The 26,315-nt window shown below is 44.8% G+C and overlaps 2 protein-coding genes across 7 annotated transcripts in view; one reads left to right on the top strand and one right to left on the bottom strand.

Annotated features, from left to right (window-relative positions):
• SRPK2 (SRSF protein kinase 2) overlaps window positions 1-26,315 on the bottom strand; it is a 243,735-nt gene that overhangs the window by 175,821 nt on the left and 41,599 nt on the right. The gene's annotated exons all lie outside the window — the stretch shown is intronic.
• LOC308246613 (ubiquitin-conjugating enzyme E2 L3-like) lies at window positions 11,724-12,350 on the top strand. Its single transcript, XM_080665021.1, has one exon. It carries the CDS (start codon window positions 11,744-11,746, stop codon window positions 12,206-12,208), a length of 465 nt encoding a protein of 154 aa, XP_080521147.1. The 5' UTR covers window positions 11,724-11,743; the 3' UTR covers window positions 12,209-12,350.

The following is a 26,315-nucleotide window of genomic DNA, read 5'->3' as shown; positions in this document are numbered from 1 at the left end:
ACAAAGCGGCAAGCAGCGGCTCGCGAGCTGCGGTTTGCCGACCACTGCTTTAGGTCAAGTACTTGCTTTATTGGATTTCTATGTTCCCTGGGATTCTAAAGCTGTAGATGGATAGAATATTACAAAAAGTCCTGCTGCCTATTACTTTATCACAGTATAGCAGTATACATAAAATCATGAAAAAGAATTAATACTTAGCTTATTCTGAGAAATAAAGTTTCTTCCAGATAAACTATGCCCTCTTACTTATTCTTGTGTTATTTTAATTGTCTTTTGTGTAATTTGGGGGCGAGTTGGTGTCAAATTACAAAAAAGAAGATTATCTACACTGCAGAAAAGAAAAACTCATTTACCCTCTTAGGTTCAGTGACTAGTGCCTGCAAATCAAACTGATCAAGACAGATTTACAGAAGGAAAAAAAGTTTACTCACACATACAACATGCATATACACAGGACAACTGGGATAAGTAACTCAAAAAGGTTGGCAGAATGTTGGGCTTATATAACAACTTAACAAAAGGTGAAAAGGTATGGACAAACGGCTAACCAAAGGAAAAGGGGCTTAGGGCTTCTGTGGGTGGGAAGAATTTGTGAGAAGGTGGCTACGATATGTATAGTGAAGAGCAATTGCTTAGTAGGTTTTTTTATTAAGATAAGAGTCATTCTTCTCTTCCAGGCATGTGAAAGGAAAATACTTATGTCCTGCTTTTAGACAGAAAGTAAGAAAGCAGCCAAAACCGGTTTGGCTCAGTGGTAGAGCGTCAGCCTGAGGACTGAAAGGTCCCAGGTTCGATTCCGGTCAAGGGCATGTACTTTGGTTGCGGGCATGTCCCCAGTAGGGGGTGTGCAGGAGGCAGCTGATCGATGTTTCTCTCTCATCGATGTTTCTAACTCTCTATCCCTCTCCCTTCCTCTCTGTAAAAAATCAATAAAATATATTAAAAAAAAAAAAAAAGAAAGAAAGCAGAGAGCTAGCCTGGCCAGTGTGGCTCAGTGGTTGAGCGACAACCTATGAACCAGGAGTTTGCAGTTCAATTCCGGTCAGGACACAAGGCAGAATTGTGGGCTCAATCCCCAGTAGGGGGCGTGCAAGTGCCCTGACCGATGGATTCCTTGACCTCCTGGTTAAATAGGTCGATGCTCAACCACTGAGCCAGACCAGCCAGGCTATCTACAATCCATTTTAGTGTTGTATACATCTCTAACTTAAGTAGAGAATAACTTTTAAGGAGAAACTGAGGAACAAATGTCATAAATATCTCGGAACTAAAACACTATCAGGAGCATTTATGTAAAAGAATATACCAGGAAGGGGAAGACACGATTACAATACTGAAAACAGCAACATTTAAACACAAACTTATAACTTGATTACAGTTAGGTCTCAAATCACCTTACTTCTGAAAAGGAAATACAATCATTTCCCTCTTATTTTACACTCTACTCAATGAAGAAAGAGACTGGGTCTGACAGGTGCAAGGGAACATAGCCCAGAAACACAAAGGCCTCAGCTCAAAGGTTTCATTTAAGGGTCAGATTGTATAATGGCAAACAGATAACTACCTTAGAGGGAGACTTAACCATATCTCCCCCAATAAGGGTGGTGGTGTGTATGTGTAGTCAATTAAACTAATTCATTTAGTGCTATTTTAATAGAGCTATTTTTCTACCGAAAATTTTAGAAGTAGAATGTCGTTCCATCTGCCATGTTGGATACGAAGAGGCTTTTCTTCATGTAATAAGAAAGCCTTATGTTAAAAAATAATTCCGTGATCTTTGAAATCAGATAAATAATAAACCAAAAAAGGACATATAGAACCAATGTATTATAAGTAAGTGGTTTACTCCAGAAGTTAGTCTGCTAAATCAAAGCCCTATGACTCTGATAGACACCAAGGAAAAGCAGGTGAGAAAGCCTCCTATCTCCCCTTTACAGCACTCGCTGGCAGTGCCGTCCATTTGGCAATTGACGTACTTTTTACTCTCTCCTGTTTTTCCAAGGTATTAATTAAATCTGACTTTTTATATTCTACCTTTACACAGGAAAAAAAAGAATCCTTGAGAAAAAATAACAGAGGTATATCTCTATGAATGACACAGCACAGGGCTTTCCAGAAGTCTTCATTAAATATAAGCTATAATACAGAATCCAGATAAATTTATATTCAAAGTGGTATAAGCAGTAAGACTATGAGTAGTGTTTTATTCTTCCTACAATTTCTGAATTTCCCTAAATTTGACTATAAATATACATTTTATAATCCTATATAATAAAAGAGTAATATGCAAATTAACCATCATTCTGCTACACCCACCAGCCAATCAGGAGCGAATATGCAAATAAACCCAACCAAGATGGCTACGGCCACAGAGAGCAGGAGGGAGGCTTGGGTTTCCCCGGCAGTGGAGGAAGCCAAGCTTTCCGCCTGCACTTGCCGGCCTAGGCCTCCACTCAAGGCTACAAAGTTTCAATGATAGAAGATACATAAAACCAAACAGAAATGGCGGCAGCCACGGAGCTGGAAAGAGCAGGAGGCTAGGGTTGCCCCCGGCGATGGAGGAAACCAAGCTTTCTGCACACCCTGGCTGGCCCAGGCCTCCGCTTAAGGCTACAAAGTTTCAATTATAGAGGATACATAAATCCCCCAAAAAATGGCTGCCACCACGGAGCAAGCAGAAGGCTTGGCTCCTCTCCAGGCTACAAAGTTTCAATTGTAGAAGATAAATAAACCCCCAGATACCAGGGCCTCCGCTTGGGTCGACAGGGGGCGTGGCCGGCCTGCAAACCACCACAGGCACCTCGCCCAGGCCGCCCCACACCCCAGGGAACCCCCACCCTGATCCGGGACACCCTTCAGGGCAAACCAGCTGGCCCCACCCGTGCACCAGGCCTCTATCCTATCTAATAAAAGAGTAATATGCAGATTGACCATCACTCCAAAACACCATATGGCTGCCCCCATGTGGTCAAAGATCCTGCCCCCATGTGGACACAAGATGGCTACCACAAGATGGCCAGCAAGGGAGGGTAGTTGGGAGGGACCAGGCCTGCAAGGGAGGGCAGTTGTGGGCGATCAGGCCAGCAGGGGAGGGCAGTTGGGAGAGATCAGGCCAGCAGGGGAGGGCAGTTGGGAGAAACCAGGCATGCAAGGGAGGGCAGTTTGGGGCAATCAAGCCTGCAGGGGAGGGCAGTTAGGGGTGACCAAGCTGGCAGAGGAGGGAAGTTAGGGGCGACTAGGCCTGCAGGGAAAGGCAGTTGGGAGGGACCCAGGCCTGCAGGGGAGAGCAGTTGGGGGGGAACAGGCTTGCCGGGGGGGGGGGGGAAGTTAGGCGTGACCAGGCCTGCAGGGGAGGACAGTTGGGGGGGGGACCCAGGCCTGCAGGGGAGAGCAGTTGGGGGGGACCAGGCCTGCAGGGGAGGGCAGTTAGGGGTGACCAGGCCTGCAGGGGAGGGCAGTTAGGGGAAAATAGGCTGGCAGGGGAGCAGTTAGGCATCAATCAGGCTGGCAGGGGAGTGGTTAGGGGGTGATCAGGCTGGCAGGCAGAAGCGGTTAGGGGCAATCAGGAAGGCAGGCAGGCGAGCAGTTGGGAGCCAGCAGTCCTGGATTGTGAGAGGGATGTCCGACTGCCCGTTTAGGCCCGATCCCACTGGATTATAGCTTATATTTAAGCCCACTGGGATCGGGGTTAAACGGGCAGTCGGACATCCCTCGAGGGGTCCCAGATTGGAGAGGGTGCAGGCTGGGCTGAGGGACACCCCTCTCCCCCGTGCATGAATTTCGTGAACCGGGCCTCTAGTCAGAATATATTCTCTATTGTTTATAATCAAAATAATAATCTAACAATAAAATGGGATATGCCATGGTGAGTAAAAGTATGGGTTCTGGCTAACTGCCTAGCCCTAGACCTAAATGTCAGTCCCTGAAATTCAAATTACTTACTACCCCCAACCATCACCTACAAAACAGAATAGCTCCTAAGACTGCAGTGCAAAGGACACTTGATAATATATGCAGAAGTGCTTTAAAGTGCTTGGCCAAGGAAGGCCTTACTAATAGCTAATAGCTGTACTGCTGCAGTTGTCGCCTTATCACCCAAATAGGTCAAACAGGTCCCAAAGTTGGAAGTCTGGGGTTAGGGCTTTTGTTGCTCTACCTGGAGGTCATAACAGCTTATGATACTGTTTTCATAGAAAATTTTGCACCAAAGGGAATAAAAAATACACTACAAACAAACCCTGCCCTCCTTGCCAAGAACCAACTGTGAAACAGACTGAGATGGCACCTTAACATTTCTTTTGCTCTCCCTTCTCCAATTTCACCTCTCAAGCATTCATGTTCTCGGAGAGCTCTAGAAAACCCATGCTGACTCTTTTTATGTGTAAAAATGTTCATACCGTTTATATGGGAAGTACTGTATATGAGAACTTCTATTCAGGGCAACCAACAGGGGCAGGGGCTTAGCTTAAGGAATGGTAGACATGTATTAACTTTCATGTAACTGTGCAGACTGGAATTTAATTTTCATTCTGATGATCACCTAAAAAGCTATAATGCAAAATCCTCATTGTGATGTGAAGCTAAATGGTATCCTTCTGTTTTTGAAGTTTTCTACTTAAAACAATTAAACATAAGATAACAGAGCCCTGGCTGGTTTGGCTCAGTGCATAGAGCGTCGGCCTGTGAACTGAAAGGTCCCAGGTTCGATTCCGGTCAAGGGCACATTCCTGGGTTGTGGGCTCCATCCCCAGTGGGGGACTTGCAAGAGGCAGCCGATCCATGATTCTCTCTCATCCCTCTTCCTTCCTCTCTGAAACCAATTTAAAAAATATTTTTAAAAAAACACAAATAACAGAAATTTCACTAAGAATTCTTATGAGTATCTCCATTAATTAAAGTAGTAATAGCAGAAGCAATGTGTACCAAGTACTTACTAAACACCAGACATTAGTCCTGACTCGATGGGTTGGAGTGTTGTCCTGTACTCCAAAAGGTTGCGGGTTTGATCCCCAATCGGAGCAAGTACAGAAGGCAACTGTTCAATGTTTCTCTCTCACATCGATGATTCTTTCTCTATCCCCCTCTCCCTTCCTCTCTAAAAATCAATAAGAGTAAATAAATACCCGACATTATTATAAACATTACATATAATAATTTATTTACTCTATGCAACCCTTTAAGGTTCTAGGATTCCCAGGTACAGTTGATAAAACTGAAGCATGGAAAGGGGAAGTGATGAATCTCATACTGAAACCCAGGCAATGATCTCTTGTTTTTAACCACCACGTTAGTCTCAGTTTGATAGCTGGTATACCTATTTCCTACAAGAGGCCCGGTGCACACAATTCCTGCATGGGAGGGGGGTTCCTCAGCCTGGCCTGTGTCCTCTCGTGATCCAGGACCCCTCAGGGGATGTCCGACTGCTGGTTTAGGGCCAATCCCTGCAGTCGGACATCCAGCAGTCAAACATCCCTCTCACAATCCGGAACCATTCTCCCCTAACTGCTCGCCTGCCTGCTTGCCTGCCTGCTCGTCCCTAACCACTCGCCTGCCTGTCTGCTCAGTGCTTGTCATAACAACCGGTCATTCCAGTCGTTCTACCATAACGGTCACTTAGGCATATATATATATATGTGCCCAAAGCACCTGAAATCTGTATCTTGAACGTATCAGAGGGGAGAAAACAGTAATCAAGAGTTTCTGCTTATTCAACCAAAAAATTCTTTTTCTACATAGAAACTTGAGAGTATCTGTCTTACCATTTCCTTTACTCAATCTGCAAGCAGCTTATTATCCACCATAGTATTCCCAGTAGTCACTCATTTTTATCTGAAAAGTAGTTTCATAATTAACCTAAGTTACTCCAACCACGAAGACAAGAGGAGAAACAGTCCAGAGATGGAAGACGCTGATGACGCCTTGCCACGCTAGCAGTCAGGAGCTGTGTGTCACAGCAGGTTGCCCAGGACCAAACCAGAGAGGGTCGGACCTGCATTGCCACCATGTGCCCACCATCCAGATATCATTGCTGACATGACATGTACACATAAGGAACTGTTTGACATTGAAACGGGGACTCAGAACTGTTGGACATTGAAATTGGGACTCAAACATTTTTTGTTATTATATGTTTACTAGAGGCCTGGTGCACGAACTTCGTGCACGGGGGAGGGGAGTGTCCCTCAGCCCAGCCTGCACCCTCTCCAATCTAGGACCCCTTGAGGGATGTCCGACTGCCCGTTTAGGCCCGATCCCAGAGGGATCGGGCCTAAACGGGCAGACGGACATCCCTCTCACAATCCAGGACTGCTGGCTCCCAACTGCTCGCCTGCCTGCCTACCTGATTGCCCCTAACCGCTTCTGCCTGCCAGCCTGATCACCCCCTAACCACTCCCCTGCCAGCCTGATTGATGCCTAACTGCCCTCCCTTGAAGGCCTGGGTCCCTCCCAACTGCCTTTCCCTGCAGGCCTGGTTGCCCCCAACTTCCCTCCTCTACCGGCATGGTCACCCCTAACTGCCCTCCCCTGCAGGCTTGATCGCCCCTAACTGCCCTCCCTTGCAGGCCTGGTCCCTCCCAACTGCCCTCCCTTGCAGGCCTGGTCCCTCCCAACTGCCCTCCCCTGCTGGCCATCTTGTGGTGGCCATCTTCTGTCCACATGCGGGCAGCCATCTTCCACATGGGGGCAGCCATCTTGTGTGTTGGAGTGATGGTCAATCTGCATATTACTCTTTTATTAGATAGGATAGAGGCCTAGAGCACGGGTGGGGGTCAGCTGGTTTGCCCTGAAGGGTGTCCCCCATCAGGGTGGGGTTTCCCCTTGGGGCGTGAGGCGGCCTGGGCGAGGGGCCTGTGGTGGTTTGCAGGCCGGCCACGCCCCCTGTCGACCCAAGTGGAGGCCCTGGTATCTGGGGTTTATTTATCTTCTACAATTGAAACTTTGTAGCCTGGAGAGGAGCCAAGCCTTCTGCTTGCTCCATGGTGGCAGTCATTTCTGTTGGGACATATGTATCTTTTATAATTGAAACTTTGTAGCCTTAAGGGAGGCCTGGGCTGGCCAGGGTGTGTGGAAAGCTTGGCTTCCTCCATCGCCGGGGGCAACCCTAGCCTCCTGCTCTTTTCAGCTCCGTGGCTGCTGCCATTTCTGTTTGGGTTTATGTATCTTCTATCATTGAAACTTTGTAGCCTTGAGTGGAGGCCTAGGCCGGCAAGGGCAGGCAGAAAGCTTGGCTTCCTCCATTGCCAGGGAAACCCAAGCCTCCCTCCTGCTCTCTGTGGCCGTAGCCATCTTGGTTGGGTTTATTTGCGTATTTGCTCCTGATTGGCTGGTGGGCATGGCTTGTGGGTGTAGCGGAGTGATGGTTAATTTGCATGTTACTCTTTTATTAGATAGGATTTCTAGTCTGCAGAGGCAAGATTTTTTTTTTAAAGGAAAGAAATGGGGGAAAAATAGATATAGAGGCAAAGAAGCATTGAACAGACTGTCAAACTACAGCGGGAAGGCAGGGGAGGTTGGGGGGCGGGGTTGTAAGAGATCAACCGAAGGACTTGTGCGCATGCATATAAGCATAACCAATGGATACAAGACACTGGGGGGAGGGGGGCAGGTAGAGGCATGTACTGGGGGGTAGGGGAGGCTGGGTGGGGAGGTCAATGGGGGGAATAAAAAAAGGAGACATATGTACTACTATTTGTAATACTTCAAACAATAAAAATAAATAAATAAATAAATAATTAACCTAAGTTAGATGACTTATAACATCATCAAAAACAAACAGGGAAAATGTCTCCCTCCCTAATCATTCATTCTAATGAAAGCCCTCAACATCTTGGCCCCTATTGTCTCTCACTTCTCTAACCCTCAATCCACACTGAGGCAGAGTCGTTTTGAAAACAAAAAACTTACACCTAACCCAGCCGCCTTGGTTCACTTGGTTGCAGAATCCTCCCATACACCAAAGGTGCGGGTTCGATTCCCATTCAGGGCATATACCAAGGTTGTAGGTTTGATCCCCAGTCAGGGCACAGGGCACGTACAGGACGCAGCTAGTCGATGCTCTCGCACATCGCTATCTCTCTCTCTCTCTCTCTCTCTGCCCCCCCCTTCTTCTCTCTCTAAAAATAAAATGAAAACATATCCTCGGGTGAGGATTTAAAAAAAAAAAAAAAACAACTGATCCCATATTGCCCTGCTGAAAACCCTTCATTTTCTGTAGCTACTGCACTTTGCTTTGGGGCTTGTGATCAGTCCCCCATGAAAATAATAGGAATTACGGCATGGCTCAAAAAATATGGCTACATATTTTGCATACAGTCACAGCAAGAACACAATGTATTTAAATGCCTTAAAATTCCATTTTAATTTCATAAACGAATTAGATTTCTACAGGCAAGTCCATAAATATTTGCTGGAGGTACAAAAAGTTTATTTTTACCAGAAAACACACACATCAATATACAGATTATATGTCAAAAAATGTAAAAATGAATTTAGGAAATTTACAACGATAAGCTTTCACATAACTAAGCATTTCATTTTATTTGAGCCTGCACCATTATGACAGTCAAGCCATTCTGCTAAGTGGAAATTCCGCTCATTGGCACTTTGTGTATGTTTTCATTGTATATATATATGAAAGTTTAAGGCTCTAACCTCAAACAGCCTCACAGAAAGACAGAACTGCAGAAACATGCCAGAAAACACAACTCAAACTGTCAGCTGCCTACCTCCTACCAAAAGACCAACCAGAGAAAGATCTGGTTATAGGGTATGCACTCCACCCTCCCTCTAAATGGGGCATCTTATCCTACATGTCTCAAGGGGACAGCGGGTAACATGAGTACAGGTTTCCTGTAAGAGGAGCGGGGTGGAGCTATGACAAACGATCTAAAGGGGCAACAGCCACAGCTCAGGTCCAGTTAACAGCCACAGTGAAAGAATGTGGATGCAGAGTGGCCAGATAGTCTCCTTTTTTCAGAATATAGGAGTAGGGATTTTTTTTATGTGAAATATCCTAAGTTGCCAAGGTTGGTGAGACACATGAACATATCCATAGGTGTAATTCACCCCATGCCCACCAGTTTGCAACTCATGATAATATAGATCTTCATTATACATTTGACAGGTATTGTGCCAATCTGTGTACATGCTCAGCTGGGCATGAAGACATCCAGTGAAGGAGAAAAGCACAAACATAATGCCATGAACACTGTGGCCGGGAGAGGCCACAAAGAATACCAAGTCCTCACAGAAAGAGTGTGAGAAGTAAGGCAGGTCTTTCCCCTGGAGATATATCTGGGATAAGTCCTATTAGGAATGAGCCAAACAAAAAGGAAAATGCTAAAGGCCAGGCTGCAGCTGAGAGAACAAATAATGCAAAGTGTAAGGCTGGGGAGAGGAGGCTGGAAGGTGCCCTGCCGGGTCCAAGATCTGGAAAGTATATGATAGTATGGGGATGGGGAGCAGCTGAACTAAGTGAAATTCAGGGAAGAGGAACAGACTGAACACAAATGCAAATAGCAGACAAAACCATGAGAATGGCCTGGCCAGGTATGGCTCAGTGGTTGAGCATCGACCTCTGAACCAGAAGGTCACAGTTCGATTCCCAGTCAGGGCACATGCACAGGTTTTGGACTCAGTCCCCGACGGGAGACATACAAGAAGCAGCCAATCAATGATTCTCTCTCATCATTGATGTTTCTTTCTTTCTTTCTCTCTCTCTCTCTCTCTCTCTCTCTCTTTCTCTCTCCCCCCTTCCTCTCTGAAATCAATAAAAATATTAAAAATGTATATATATTTAATTTTTAAAAAAGAGAATGGGTCATGCATCAGTGTGAAGAAAGGGGCAAGTGTGACAAATGCATTCAAAATTGTACTAATATTGTAGTAAAATGTGCTCTTTACTAAAGTGATATATGTTAAATGTAAAACATGAAAATAGTCATAAACAAAAAAGAAAATGTTATATCACCCATAATCCTACAATAACTGCTATACACTTCCTTTCCACTTAGGAATATCCAATGGTATTCTCCTCCGCAGTCTTCATTCTACTTACGTTCCCTTGATACTAATTTTTATCTCCTTAGCTTTCTCCATCTTGGCACATCCTATCTAATAAAAGGCTAATATGCAAATCGACCTAATGGCAGAAGTACCGGTGGCTATGACACTATGACATGCACTGACCACCAGGGGGAAGACACTCAACACAGGAGCTGCCCCTGGTGGTCAGTGCACTCCCACAGAGGGAGCAGCTCAGCCAGAAGCCAGGCTCACAGCTGGCGAGGACTCACAGCTGGCGAGCACAGCAGCAGTGGCGACAGCGCTAAACATGTCCGACTGCCCAATGGAGCCCCAGACTGCGAAAGGGTGCAGCCCGGACTGAGGGAATCCCCCCACCTAGCCCAGTGCACGAATCTTGTGCACCAAGCCTCTAGTCCTATATAATAAAACCCTAATATGCAAATTGAACACAAGGCGGAACAACTGGTCGCTATGACACGCACTGACCACCAGGGGGCAGACGCTCAACTCAGGAGCTGCCCCCTGGTGGTCAGTGAGCTCCCACAGCTGGAGCACCACTCAGCCAGAAGCCTGCTCACAACTGGCGAGTGCAGTGGTGGTGGTGGCAGGAGCCTCTCCCACCTCCACGGCAGCACTAAGGAGCGGCGAGCCAAGTGGTAAAGAGCGAGCAGGCGGATAGTTAGGAGAGAGGGATCCTGGATTGTGACAGGGTGCAGGCCAGGCTGAGGAATCTCCCCCACACACACACAAATTTCGTGCATCGAGCCTCTAGTTTATCATAAGTCTCCACAAACCTTATGTGAAATAAAATAGAGCATAAACGACTAAGTTGTGTATCAATTTAAAAAGCCAAACAATGCCGAAACCAGTTTGGCTCAGTGGATAGAGTGTCAGCCTGCGGACTGAAGGGTCCCCGGTTCGATTCCGGTCAAGGGCATGTACCTTGGTTGCGGGCACATCCCCAGTGGGAGGTGTGCAGGAGGCAGCTGATCGATGTTTCTCTCTCATAGATGTTTCTAACTCTCTATCCCTCTCCCTTCCTCTCTGTAAAATATCAATAAAGTATATTTAAAAAATAGCACTAAAAAAAATAAAATAAAATAAGATAAATAAAAAATAAAAAGCCAAACACGCCCTCATCAGTTTGGCTTAGTGGATAAAGCGTCGGCCCACAGACTGAAGAGTCCTGGGTTCAATTCCAGTCAAGAACATGTACCCTGGTTGCAGGCTCCATCCCCAGTAGGGGTTGTGCAGGAGGCAGCTGATCAAAGTTTCTCTCTCGTCAAAATTTCTAACTCTCTATCCCTCTCCCTCCCTCTCTGTAAAAATCAATAAAATATATTTAAAAACAAAATAAATAAAAAGCAAACACACATTGCACAAATACACAATATTTGAGTCAACTGCTTCAGTCTTTTCATATAGCACAGGCCAGAAAGAGAGACACTTCTATTCTTTTCCATTAGAGAACCCACACTGTGGAAGGGGCTTGGCTCTGCATGGGGTACGACCCAGCTTAACTGCTCTAGCTGACTTTAGGAGCTTTAATAAAAGTAAAGAGCTATTTTACCCATCAAAGGACATTATCAAGAAAGTAAAAGACAATCTATAGAATGGGAAAAAATACTCACAAATCATATCTGATAAGGGTTTACTATCGAGAATATATAAAGAACTCTTTCAACTTGATTGGGAAAGCAGCAGCACCAGATCCAAGATGGCGGCCAGCAGGAGGCTGATGAAGGAGCTTGAAGAAATCCGCAAATGTGGAATGAAAAACTTCCATAACATCCAGGTTGATGAAGCTAATTTATTGACTTGGCAAGGGCTTATTGTTCCTGACAACCCTCCATATGATAAGGGGGCCTTCAGAATCGAAATCAACTTTCCAGCAGAATACCCATTCAAACCACCGAAGATTACATTTAAAACAAAGATCTATCACCCCAACATCGATGAAAAGGGACAGGTCTGTCTGCCAGTAATTAGTGCTGAAAACTGGAAGCCAGCAACGAAAACCGACCAAGTAATCCAGTCTCTCATAGCACTGGTGAATGACCCCCAGCCTGAGCACCCCCTTCGGGCTGACCTAGCTGAAGAATACTCTAAGGACCGTAAAAAATTCTGTAAGAATGCTGAAGAGTTTACAAATAAATATGGGGAAAAGCGACCTGTGGACTAAAATCTGCCATGATTGATTCCAGCAAGTGTGAGCAGAGACCCCGAGCAGTGCATTCAGACACCCCGCAGAGCAGGACTCTGTGGAAAATTGACACGGGCCACCACCTGGCGTTTGCTTGTGGCAGTTACTAACTTTCTACAGTTTTCTTAATCAAAAGTGGTCTTAGGTAACCTGTAAAGAAAGGATTAAAAATTTAAGATGTTCTAAAAAAAAAAAAAAAAAGAACTCTTTCAAATCGACAAAATGTCAAATAACCTAAATAAAAGATGAGTAAGGGACTTGAAAAGACAGTTCTCCAAAGATATAAAAATAGCCAATAAGCACATGAAATGATGTTTAACATCATTAGTCATTAGGAGAATGCAAATAACCACAAGAAACTCTTTTCACACCCATTAGGCTGGCTATCATCAAAAATATAAAAAAATAAGTGTTATAAAAGATGTGGAGAAACTGGAACCCTTGTATATTGCTAGTGGGAGTGCAAAATGGTTTAGTAACTGCAAAACACAGTTTGGCAATTCCTCAGAAAGTTAAACATAGAACTGTCCCATGACCCAAAAATTTCACCTCTAGGTATACACCAAAAGAACTGAAAAACAGGTAGTCAAATTCTTCTGGGAATTTACCCAAAGAAACCCGAAACACCTATTCTAAAGAATATATGCACTACGATGTTCATTGCATTGTTATTTACAACTAGAGGCCCAGTGCACAAATTCGTGCACCTGTGGGGTCCCTCAGTCCGGCCTGCAGGATCAGGCTGAAACTGGCTCTCCAACATCCCCCAAAAGGTCCTGGATTACAAGAGGGTGCAGACCTGGCTGAGGGACCCTACAGTGCACAATCGGGCCGGGGAGGGACACGAGAGGTTGGCCAGCAGGGGAGGGACCGTGGGAGGGCTCCAGGGCATGTCCAGCCTGTCTCGCTCAGTTCCGATTGGCCAGCAGCAAGCTAACCTACTGGTCAAAGCATCTGCCCCCTGGTGGTCAGTGCACATCATAGCAAACGGTTGAGCAGCCTTAGCATATCATTAGCATATTATGCTTTGATTGGTTGAATGGACGACCAGACACTTAACATATTAGGCTTTTATTATATACGATAGCCAAGATTTGGAACCAGCCCAAGTGCCTGCCCATCCGTAGGTGAGTGAATAAAAAAGCTGTTACATTTACACAATGAAATACTACCCAACCATAAAAAAAAGAAGGAAATCTTACCCTTTGTGATAGCATGGGTGGACCTAGAGAGCTATGTGAAATAAGCCAGTCAGAGAAAGACTAGTACCATATGATTTCACTCATATGTAGAATCTAATGAACAAAATAAATTAACAAGCAAAATAGTGACAGACTCATAGATAGAAAGGAGGCTGACAGCTATTTTTGATTTAAAAAACTCATGGAGTCCGACATCAGTGTGGTGATTTCTGGGAAGGGGATAGTTGGAGGAGACATGGGGAATAAATAGTGATGGGAGGAGACCTGACTTGGGGTGGTAAACAATACAGTGTACAGATGGTGGGGAGGGGAGGGGAGGGGAGGGGAGGGGAGGAGAGGAGAGGGCTAAAGCTGTGAACTTCAAAATCCACTTTAGCAGGGTTAAAGTAATTTTATTAAAATATGTATTGAGCCCTAGTCCACTGACTCAGGCACTGCCCAAAATGCTGATGATGGCGAGCTTTTAGAAATGTATATTATAATTCATAGCATGAATCTGGATCCACGCTACTTCTAAGAAGGAATTTCAGCTCTCCATGGTTAGAGAGACAGACATGGCAAGACAAGTGATGTTTCCATCAAATGATAAAAAAGGTATTTTTCTTCCCCCCCAAAAAGGTACCACACCATGCTCCTTTCTCACCCCGAGTAAGTTCTACAGCCCTCACCTCAGGGAAGAAAGTGGGAGGGGCTGCTTCTTCAAAGACCACAAACCCCTGGGGTTGAAAATTTAGAACCTTTTACTTCACAGCAAGAGGTTTCTTTTCCTGCAGGTGTCACTGTAGGATAGGCTGCCATTTGAACACAGCATTATTATCACATGTGCAGTCTCCCAAATCTTAATAAACTTAATTCCATCTTAAAGTATTAAGCCCATATCTGAACTCCTCTTTCAGGAGATAGTTCCTTCTCTACCCACAAACTCAGGAAGGTAACTCAGGCCCACTTGATGCTTCCATGATTTGTTTTTGGTCCATAATCCAAAGGCAAGATTTTTATCTTACAGAGATGTTAGGTACAAACTATTCTGTTCTTTCATGCCTAGTTAGTAACTACAATGCATCTGTAAGTACAATAGCACAAACATGTTTAAATCCCTAAGTAACTTTTAAGTCACTGTAGAAGTTAGTAAATCAACCACAAAATCCACTAAATAAAAGAATCAAGCACATACACTGACCTTCCTACATAAACTCACCTGAAGTACCCAAAAAGCTGATATGGGGAAGCTTCTCTACAAAATATGCCAGGAAATAAAGAAAGGAAGAAATGAAAAAATTACAGTAACAACGTTTTGGAACACCTAATGCAGTGGTCGGCAAACCGCGGCTCGCTTGCCACTCCGTTGACTTATGAGTTTGCAACCACTGACGTAATGAATTGACAGCTGTCAGCAATGGTCATCAGTGGCCAATAATATCACAAAAGAGATGATCAGACATTATACTCACTGAAAGATAAGAAAGTTAAACTTTCTTTCTGCCAAAAATTTAAAACTTTTTAAAAGCTGAGTAAAAAGTGACAACATGTGAAACAGGGAATGTGGGTGTGGGAGGAGGTGCAGAGTGGCAAGTCATATAAATGTGTTTCTTGAACTCTTGTTATTAAAAAAAAAAAAAAAAAAAAAAAAAAACAGAAAAGAAAAAGAAATTTAAAAAAAGAAAAATAATGCAAATACCAAAACAGTCAAAGTAAAGAAACTAGGTATTTATAAACGAAAAGAAAAAAAATTGAAACAGCTAATAAAGGGGCAAAGTTTGAGCTACTTAAAATCAAACAAAAGTAAATTAAAATAATGACTTACTTGTTTTAACTGCACTGTCCAGAACTCACAAGACTTTAATGACATGACTTGGGAAAGTATAAACTGGCAAAACCTTCCAAAAATCAATTTGGAAATGTTTCAAAATATACTTTATTTTTTTTTTTTTTTTTTTTTTAAATCAAACCTCCAGGTCTGTGAGGTTAACACTTTTTTTTTTTTAAATATATTTTATTGATATTTTACAGAGAGGAAGGGAGAGGGACAGAGAGCTAGAGACATCGATGAGAGAGAAACATCGATCAGCTGCCTCCTGCACACTCCCCACTGGGGATGTGCCCGCAACCACAGTACATGCCCTTGACCGGAATCGAACCTGGGACCCTTGAGTCCGCAGGCCGACGCTCTATCCACTGAGCCAAACCGGTTTCGGCTCAAAATATACTTTAGCACTAGCCAGTTTGGCTCAGTCGACAGAGCGTCAGCCTGCAGACTGAAGGGTCCTGGGTTCGATTTTGGTCAAGCGCATATGCCCAGGTTACCAGCTCAATCCCCAGTAGGAGGCGTGCAGGAGGCAGTCAATCAACGATTCTCTCATGATTGATGTTTCTCTCTCTCCCTCCCTCTCCCTTCCTCTCTGAAATCAATTAAATATATGTATTTTTTTAAATATATTTTATCGCTTTTTTACAGAGAGGAAGGGAGAGGGATAGAGAGTCAGAAACATCGATGAGAGAGAAACATCGATCAGCTGCCTCCTGCACACCTCCTACTGGGGATGTGCCCGCAACCAAGGTACATGCCCTTGACTGGAATCGAACCTGGGACCCCTCAGTCCGCAAGCCGACGCTCTATCCACTGAGCCAAACCGATCAGGGCAAATAAATATATGTATTTTTAATACCTGTTGACCCAGTAATCTGAAATCTAGAAGTTCATGTTCCAGAAATTTTATGCTCATTAAGTGTTTATTACAGCATTAAATGAAACAGAAAAAGAAAACCTGAGCACTAGCTGGTTTCGCTCAGTGGATAGAGGGCTCAGCCTGTGGACTGAAGGGTCCCAGGTTCGATTCCATCCAGAGCACATGCCTGGGTTGCTGACTCGATCTCCAATAGGGGGTGTGCAGGAGGCAGCCAATCAATGATTCTCTCTTATGATTGATGTTTCTACCTCTCTCTCCCTCTCCCTTCCTCTCTGAATTCAATAAAAATATTTTTTTAAAAAAAACCTGAAAACAATCATAAATGTCCAACAATGTGAAACATTAAATAAACTATTTAAATTCAGTAAGATTTCACCAAATAATCATTCTCACAAAGAATATGCAGGAAAAGTGGAATACACTTTGGAATATATTAGGAACCTTAAAAAAAGACTCCTAACAAAATAGGGTATGTCAATTTTCTAATAAAGATGTATAAAGGAAACTAGAAAAATCAACACCAAAATAGTATCAATCCCCAATTAGTGAAGTTGTGTTTTTCCCTTTATACTCCTTTGTAAATTCACATTTTCTTGCAATGAACATGTATTACTTTTGCATCTGGAAAAATAACACACCACACATGCCATTAACTAAACTGACTAAAAGGATTTTAATAACATTAATCCTACAAAACCCTGGGCAACTCATTTAAAGCACTCTAAACCTGTTTCTTCAGAGATAAAATTCACAAGCTGAACTACTTGAGTGTTTTTCAAACTGAAATCATGCATGTAAAGTGTTTTAGTACTTGGCCCAGAATGAACATGCAATACATGTTAATGCTGTTTATTCCTATTAACCCACGGCTCATAGCAATGGCAAACAGAACCTACCAAGGAAACACAACTCTCATTTCAACCATTCGCCTTTTATGCTTTAAATACTGGACTCCTGGATACTATTTCAATTAAAGAAAAGGTCCTGCCATTTTAAAGTTCTAAAACTACTTGACTAGGTGGTCCCTAAAGTCCCTTGCAGTATTATGTCATTCTAAATATTACACATCTATATCTTCATCCCTTTGGCAAGTTTAGAAATATTCTCAGTGAACACAAATGATTTATCAAGGTTAACTGTATTTGGCATGACTATGAAATACTACATAATAGACTGTTTTCATCCTAACCCATGTTCAAATTATAGATACGAGTCACTAAACATTTTCTGAAATTACTTCCTATTTGATATCCTGAAACTCTGAGCCTTTTTACACAAAGCAAAATAGTGCACTGAATAAAAAGACATCTTTTAGGTAACCTTAAAAATGTGCCTTTGAACTTGAAGGGAAAGAGTTCTTTAAGCAGCGGTAACTACCTCTTAAATTACTGTTCAAAAAAGCCTGGGAGCCCTGGCTGGATGGCTCAGTTGACCTGGAGTGTTATCCAATATACACCAAAAGGGTGCATGTTCGACTCTCAGTCAGGGCACATACCTAGGTTGTGGGTTCAATCTCCAGTCAGAGTTCGTACAGGAGGCAACAGATAGATGTTTCTCTCTCTCTCTCTCTCTCTCTCTCTCTCTCTCTCTCTCTCTCTCTCTCTCTCTCTCAAATCAGTTTTTTCCAAAACACAGCCTCAGGTGAGGATTTAAGCAAACAAAAAAGGCCTGGGAAGTAGCATTAATTTAGGGAGTCTACTACTAAATCAAGACACTCTTAAGGACTAGGTAAAGCACAGTATTTATTCACGTGTACTACTTACCCTCTATATTAAATCAACTAAGCATTTCAACAGCAAACTAGTAAAAAAAATCCTAAAAAGCAGAGAGCCCACCAAATAAACTAGGTCCCTGACTGACAGCTTTGGCAATATTTTTAATCCTTGACCTTATTCCAATTTCACAAATGAGTTCCAAGATCAAGAAAATATCAGTTGTTTCCATGACCATCTTTCTAATCAAGATTCCTATTTTTCCTTTTACTTTTTTTAAATTGATTTTTAGAGAAGGAGGAAGGGAGATAGAGAGGGGAGGGAGGTTGGGAGGAGAGGGAGAGAAAGAGAGAGACACTGATGTGATAGAAGTAATATCGATTGGTTACCTCTTAAATGCGCTCTAATCAGGGATTGAACCCACAACCTGGATATGAGCCCTAACCTTGAATCAAACCCATGACCTTCTGGTAAATGAGACAACAATGTTCCAACTAAGCCACACCAACCAAGTGAGCCACACTGGCCAGGGCAAGATTCCTTTCTATTTGTTTTTTGTTTTGTTAATCCTCACCTGAGGATTTCTTCCCATTGCTTTTCGGGGAAGGGGGGGGGGGATGTGAGAAACATCAAAATAAAAGAGATGCATCAACTGGTTGCTTCCCGCACGTGTCCCAACTGGGGGTGCAGAGTGAACCTACAACCCAGGTACATGCCCTTGACTGGGAATCGAAGCCAAAACCCTTTAGTGGGCAGGCCAACATTCTAACCACTGAAAACACCAGCCAGGGCAAGATTCCTATCATTCCTTTTTTTTTTTTTTTAAATAAATTTTTATTGATTTCAAAGAGGGAGAGAGAGAGAGAGAGAGATAGAAACATCAATGATGAGATTCACTGATCAGCTGCCTCCTGCATGCCCCCCACTGGAGATCCAGCCCGCAACCCAGGAATGTGCCCTGGACTGGAATCCAACCTGGGACCCTTCAGTCCAAAGGCCAACGCTCTATCCACCAAGCCAAACTGGCTAGGGCTCCTATTATTCTTAACAAGAGACCCGGTGCATGAAATTAGTGCACTGGGCGGGGGGGTGTACCTCGGCCCAGCCTGCACCCTCTCCAATTTGGGACCCCTTGGTAGATATCCCTCTCACAATCCGAGACTGCTTGCTCACAACCGTTCGTCTGCCTGCCTGCCTGATTGCCCCTAACCTCTTCTGTCTGCCAGCCTGATCACCCGCTAACCACTCCCCTGCCAGCCTGATCAACGTCTAACTACTCACCTGCCAGCCTGTTTGCCCCCAAATCCTCTCCCCTGCCCGCTCAATCGCCCCCAACTGCCCTCACCGGCCGGCCCAGTCACCCCTAACTGCCCTTCCCTGCAGGCCTGGTCACCCCCAACTGCCCTCCCCTGCAGGCCTGGTCCCCCCTAACGGCCCTCACCTGCCAGCCTGGTTGTCCCCAACTGCCCTCCACTGCTGGCCTGGTCGCCCCCAACTGCCCTCCCCTGCCAGCCATCTTGTGGCAGCCATCTTGTGACCACATGGGGGCGGCCATTTTGTGTGAGGGTGTGATGGTCAGTTTGCATGTTACATCTTTATTATATAGGATAGCAAAAGGTTAGTGAGAAGATAAGGAAGAAATTGCTGCAAGGACAAAGGCTATACAAGGACAGGACAAAAGTTAACCTGACCTTTGGATTAGACTCCTCATTCCAGGATGTTACATCCATCTGGAAACAAGTGTGGCTAAGGGAAGAGCATCTGGACTTTGACTTCATGCAGATTTTAGTTCCAGCCCAGAAGTTACTCTTTACCAGTTCTCGTAGCTTAGGCAAGCTATTTAACATCATAGGATCTAAGGGCAGTCATGAGGCTTAAATGAGAATGAATAATAGGAAAGTCTTAAACATTTATTCCCTCTCCTCCATATTATCTGAAAATTAGACTCTGATTTAATTTTCCCCTGGGCTGGGGGGTTGAGGGAAGAAGAGCTCAAGCAGCAATTAAATAGTGGGAGTGTCCATCCCTCCCAGCAATTCAAAGTATAATTCACAAATCTCAAAACATCAAAAATTATTTTAAAAGGCTTTATTTGCCTTATTTACTGTGTTGACATTTGCACTAACAATGTGGAAGTAATGGTGGGTAAAAGTGCTGATAGCTTAACATCAATCAAGGTAGTGGCCCAAACTGAACTAGCAGTATTGACAAGGACTTGCAATTAAGATATGCCCGTTTCACTTAAGAGTATTCTTGATAAAGCAGTAAAACGTAATTTTTATTAACTATCAGCCCTGAGTATACATTCCATCTGATAAAATAAGAAGCACTTGTGCTGCATACAAATGTATATACAGAGGTGGGCAAAGTAGGTTTACAGTTGTCCTTATGGTAAATAATACAATAATTAATAAATAATAATACAAGAATAAACTGTTTCATGTATTCACAACTGTGAAACTACTTTGCCCACCCCTGTATGTCTCAAGTAAAAACACATGTACAGTCGTTTTAGCTGTGAGCAGAACTATGTTTTTCCAGAGAACACCTTTCTTATTTGACTGACAGACAAGCCATGGTTATTCCAACTTGGTATCTGGCAGACATATTCTCAAAATGAATGAAATGAAGCTGTTGCTTTAAAGAACACAGCTGACGCAAGGACACAGGATGGGTTTAAGGACTTATTTTACTTTTTTGCAGTTAAGCACAAAAAAGTAAGTTTTTCACATAATTCAGCCAAAATAACATATTGCAACAGACTGAAGGCAGAGCATATATAAGGATTTAGCTTGAGGAAGAAACCAAGATGGCGGCATAGGTAAACACCTAAACTGCTGCCTTGCACAACAATTACAAAACTACAACTAAAAGACAAAACGGACATCATCCAGAACCACAGGAAGGCTGGCTGAGTAAAAATTCTACAACTAGAAGGAAAGAAAAAAGCACACTGAGACTCACAGGAGCTGCAGAAGGCAGAGGTACAGAGGTGCGTGCGCAGGAGGACTGGCAACTGAGTATGCAGCTGGCTTTCTCAAACAGGAGGGAGACAAAAGCTCCCGAATGCGCTGAACTCCAGTTCCGAGTGAGACTCTGGGGACCCAGACTCATTCGGGGAGAACCTGGACTGTCTGGCAGCAGACGAAACTCGAGGGCGGCTTTCTCCCAGAGGTGTTTGCAGCAATTACCGAGGGACACTGAGACCCAGGGGCCTCTCAGAGGCGGGCTGACAGGAATCCATTGCTGTCTGCTCTGCCCTGAGACTCCGCCCCATCCAAGCTGAGCAGAGAGGCTATTGCAAGTCTTGTCTCATAAAGATGTCTCCAGCACAGAAGTTCTCCCAGCCTAGACAGCTGATCCTCACAGCCAACTGGCCTTGAAGTCAATTCCTCCCAGTGATACCAACAACAATCAAGGCTTAACTACAATAAGACTGTGCACACAGCCCACAAAGGGGTGCACCAAGAGTGTCCACCTCAGGTAACTGGGGAGGCTGAGCAACTGGACCCTATAGAACACCTAGCACACAAAGCCACTCTATCAACACAGGGAAGCAGCCAAAATGCGGAGACAAAGAAACATGTCACAAATGAAAGAAATGGAGGAAAGCAAATGACTGGATATACAGTTCAAAACCACGGTTATAAGGTTTTTCAAGAATATCCTAGAAAAGGCCGATAAATTTAGCGAGACCCTTGAGGATATGAAAAAGGACCAACTAGAAATTGAGCATACATTGACTAAAATAAAAAATAATATACAGAGATCCAACAGCAGACTAGAGGACCGCAAGAATCAAGTCAAAGAGTAGAAATACGAAGAAGCAAAAAACACTCAACCGAAAAAGCAAAAAGAAAAAAGAATCCAAAAAGTTGAAGATAGTGTAAGGAGCCTCTGGGACAACTTTAAGTGTACCAACATCCGAATTATGGGGGTGCCAGTAGAAGAGAGAGAGCAAGATACTGAAAACCTATTTGAAGAAATTATGACCGAAAGCTTCCCCCACCTGGTGAAAGAAATAGACTTACAAGTCCAGGAAGTGCACAGAACCCCAAACAAAAGGAATCCAAAGAGGACCACACCGAGACACATCATAATTAAAATGCCAAGAGCAAAAGACAAAGAGAGAATATTAAAAGCAGCAAGAGAAAAACAGTTAGTTACCTACAAGGGAGCACCCATATGATTGTCAGCTGATTTCTCAACAGAAACTATGCAGGCCAGACGGGAGTGGCAAGAAATATTCAAAGTGATGAATAGCAAGAACCTACAACCAAGATTACTCTACCCAGCAAAGCTATCATTCAGAACTGAAGGTCAGATAAAGAGCTTCACAGATAAGAAAAAGGTAAAGGAGTTCATCAGGGCCAAACCAGTATTATATGAAACTAGAGGCCTGGTGCACGAAATTCGTGCACAGGGGTGGGGGGTGTCCCTCAGCTCAGCCTGAAACCTCTCCAATCTGGGACACCTCGAGGAATGTCCGACTGCCCTACCGGGATCGGGCCTAAACGGGCAGTCAGTCATCCCTCTCACAATCTAGGACTGCTGGCTCCCAAATGCTCACCTGCCTGCTTTCCTGAATGCCCCTAACCGCTTCTGCCTGCCAGCCTGATCACCCCCTAACCACTCCCCTGCTTGCCTGATTGATGCCTAACTGCTCCCCTGCCAGCCTGTTTGCCCCTAACCACCTCGTCACCCCTAAATGCCCGCCCCTGCAGACCTGGTCACTCCTAACTGCCCTCCCCTGCAGGCAGGTCCCCCCCAATTGCTCTCCCCTGCAGGCCTGGGTCCCCCCCAAATGCCCTTCCCTGTCGGCACGGTCACCCCCAACTTCCCTCCTCTGCCAGCCTAGTCACCCCTAACTTCCCTCCCCTGCAGGCTTGATCGCCCCTAACTGCCCTCCCTTGCAGGCCTGGTCCCTCCCAAATGCCCTCCCCTGCTGGCCTGATCGCCCACAACTGCTCTCCCCTGCAATTCTGGGTCCCCCCCCCCCACTAACTGCCCTTCCCTGCAGGCCCGGTTGCCCCCAACTTACCTCCTCTGCCAGCCTGTTCACCCCTAACTGCCCTCCCCTATAGGCTTGATCGCCCACAACTGCCCTCCTTGCAGGCCTGCTCCCTCCCAACTGCCCTCTCCTGCTGGCCTGATCGCCCACAACTGCCCTCCCTTGCAGGCCTGGTCCCTCCCAACTGCCCTCCCCTGCTGGCCATCTTGTGGTGGCCATCTTTGACCACATGGGGGCAGCCATCTGGTGTGTTGGAGTGATGGTCAATTTGCATATTACTCTTTTATTAGATAGATGCTGAAAGGTATTCTTTAAGAAGAGGAAGAAGAAGAAAAAGGTAAAGATAAAAATTATGAACAACAAATACATATCCATCAACAAGTGAATCTAGTTTTGAGAGAAACCAAGATGGCGGCATAGGTAAACACCTAAACTGCTGCCTCGCACAACAATTTCAAAACTACAACTAAAAGACAGAACGGACACCATCCAGAACCACAGGAAAGCAGGCTGAGTGAAAATTCTACAACTAGAAGGAAGGAGAAAAGCTCACAGAGAATTGGAGGTACGGCAAAGGGGCTTTGTGCGCACAGAGAGGAAGGGCGGCTGAGAGCCTGGCTGACTTCCTCTGGCGGAAGGGGGAAGGAAGCCCCCGAACGCACTGAACCCCAGTTCTGACTGCACTGAACCCCAGTTCCGGGCGAACCCCTGGGGACCCACGCTCTTGTGGGGGGAGTCTGGACTCTCGGGCGGAGACTCGGGAGCCGGGGAAGGCGGAGGACTGAAAGTGCACACGCGCGCGAGCGCCGGTGCGCACAAAGGCTGCGGGGGTTGCCACAGGCTTTCCCTAGTGGAGGGGAGTCAGAGGATTCTGACTGCACTGAGCCCCAGTTCTGACTGCAGTGAACCCCAGTTCCAGGCGAGCCCCTGGGGACCCACGCTCTTGTGGGGGGAGTCTGAACTCTCGGGCGGAGACTCGGGAGCCGGGGAAGGCGGAGGACTGAAAGTGCACACGCGCGCAAGCGCCAGTGCGCACAAAGGCTGCGGGGGTTGCCACAGGCTTTCCCTAGTGGAGGGGAGTCAGAGGATTCTGACTGCACTGAGCCCCAGTTCTGACTGCAGTGAACCCCAGTTCCAGGCGAGCCCCTGGGGACCCACGCTCTTGTGGGGGGAGTCTGGACTCTGGGGCGGAGACTCGGGAGCCGGGGAAGACAGAGGACTGAAAGCGCGCCCGCGCCGGTGCGCACAAGGGCTGCGGAGGTTTCCGCGGGCTTTCCCTGGTGGAGGGGAGTCAGAGGCTCCTGACGGCACTGTGCCCCAGTTCTGACTGCAGTGAACCCCGGTTCCAGGCGAGCCCCTGGGGACCCACGCTCTTGTGGGAAGAGTCTGGACTCTCAGGCGGAGACTCGAGCTGGGGAAGGCGGAGGACTGAAAGCGCACGTGCGCGCAGGGGCGGGGCTGACAGGAAGCCAAGACTGAGGCTCCACCCCATCCAAGCTGAGCACAGAGGCTATTGCAATTTGGCAAGTCTAATCCTATAGGGCTGTCTCCAGCACCGGGCTTCTCCCAGCATAGACACAGCTGATCCTTACAGCCAACTGACCTGGAGGTCAATTCTTCCCAGTGATACCAACAACAATAAAGACTTAATTACAACAAGGCTGTACACACAGTCCACAAAGGGGTGCACCAAGCGTGTCCACCTCAGGTTAACTGGGGAAGCAGACCCACAGGGCCATATTGGAAACCTAGCACAAATATCTACCTTACCAACTCAGGGAATCAGTGAAAATGCGGGGTCAAAGAATCAGATCACAAACGAAAGAAATGGAGGAAAACAAACGACTGGATATAGAATTCAAAACCACGGTTATAAGACTTTTTAAGAATATCCTAGAAAAGGCCGATAAATATAACAAGACCCTCGAAGATATGAAAAAGGACCAACTAGAAATTAAACATACACTGACTGAAATAAAAAATATTATACAGAGACCCAGAAACAGAATAGAGGAACACAAGAATCAAGTCAAAGAATTGAAATACAAAGAAGCAAAAAACACTCAACCGAAAAAGCAAAAAGCAAAAAAAAAAATCCAAAAAGTTGAAGATAATGTAAGAAGACTCTGGGACAACTTCAAGCGTACCAACATCAGAATTATGGGGGTGCCAGAAGAAGAGAGAGAGCAAGATACTGAAAACCTATTTGAAGAAATAATGACCGAAAACTTCCCCCACCTGGTGAAAGAAATAGACTTACAAGTCCAGGAAGCCCACAGAACCCCAAACAAACGGAATCCAAAGAGGACCACACCAAGACACATCATAATTAAAATGCCAAGAGCAAAAGACAAAGAGAGAATATTAAAAGCAGCAAGAGAAAAACAGTTAATTACCTACAAGGGAGCACCCATACGACTGTCAGCTGACTTCTCAACAGAAACTATGCAGGCCAGACGGGAGTGGCAAGAAATTTTCAATGTGATGAATAGCAAGAACCTACAACCAAGATTACTCTACCCAGCAAAGCTATCATTCAGAATTGAAGGGCAGATAAAGAACTTCACAGATAAGAAAAAGCTGAAGGAGTTCATCACCACCAAACCAGTATTATATGAAATGCTGAAAGGTATTCTTAAAGAAGAGGAAGAAGAAAAAAGTAAAGAGAAAAATTATGAACAACAAATACATATCTATCAACAAGCGAACCTAAAAATCAAGTGAATTAAAAACCTGAGGAGCAGAATAATCTGGTGAATATAATAGAATCAGGGGCATAGAAAGGGAGTGGACTGATAATTCTCAGGGGGAAAGGGGTATGGGGGGTTCATGAAGAGAATGGACAAAAATCATACACCTATGGATGAGGACAGTGGGGGGGAGGTAAGGGCAGAAGGTGGGGTGGGAAAGGGGTGGAGGGGAGCTATGGGGGGAAAAAGGAGAAATAATTGTAATAATCTGAATAAAGATTTATAAAAAAATAAAATAAATAAAATAAAATTTTAAAAAAAAAGTGAATCTAAAAATCAAGTGAATAAAAAATCTGAGGAACAGAATAATCTGGTGAATATAATAGAATCAGGGGCATAGAAAGGGAGTGGACTGACAAATCTCAGGGGTAAAGGGGTGTGGGAGTGCGGGAAGAGACTGGACAAAAATCGTACACCTATGGATGAGGACAGTGGGGGCTGGGGTAAGGGCAGAGGGTGGGGTGGGAACCGGGAGGAGGGAAGCTATGGGGGGAAAAAAGAGGAACAATTGCAATAATCTGAACAATAAAGATTTATCAATCAAAAAAGAATTTAGCTTGATTAAGCCAGACAATAATAAGATTTACAAAAAAATATGAAACAAAGCCATTCCTCTAATTTTGTTTTGAAAAATATACTTTTTTTATTTAAAAAGATGCTACTTATGTTATCATGCAATGGAGTTACCATTGTTCTCTTAAATGACTTGATTAACATTTTTTAA

The sequence above is a fragment of the Plecotus auritus genome (assembly GCF_963455305.1).
Source record: "Plecotus auritus genome assembly, chromosome: 4".
In the NCBI taxonomy this organism is placed as follows: domain Eukaryota; kingdom Metazoa; phylum Chordata; class Mammalia; order Chiroptera; family Vespertilionidae; genus Plecotus; species Plecotus auritus.
This window is presented reverse-complemented; position numbering and strand designations above follow the sequence as displayed.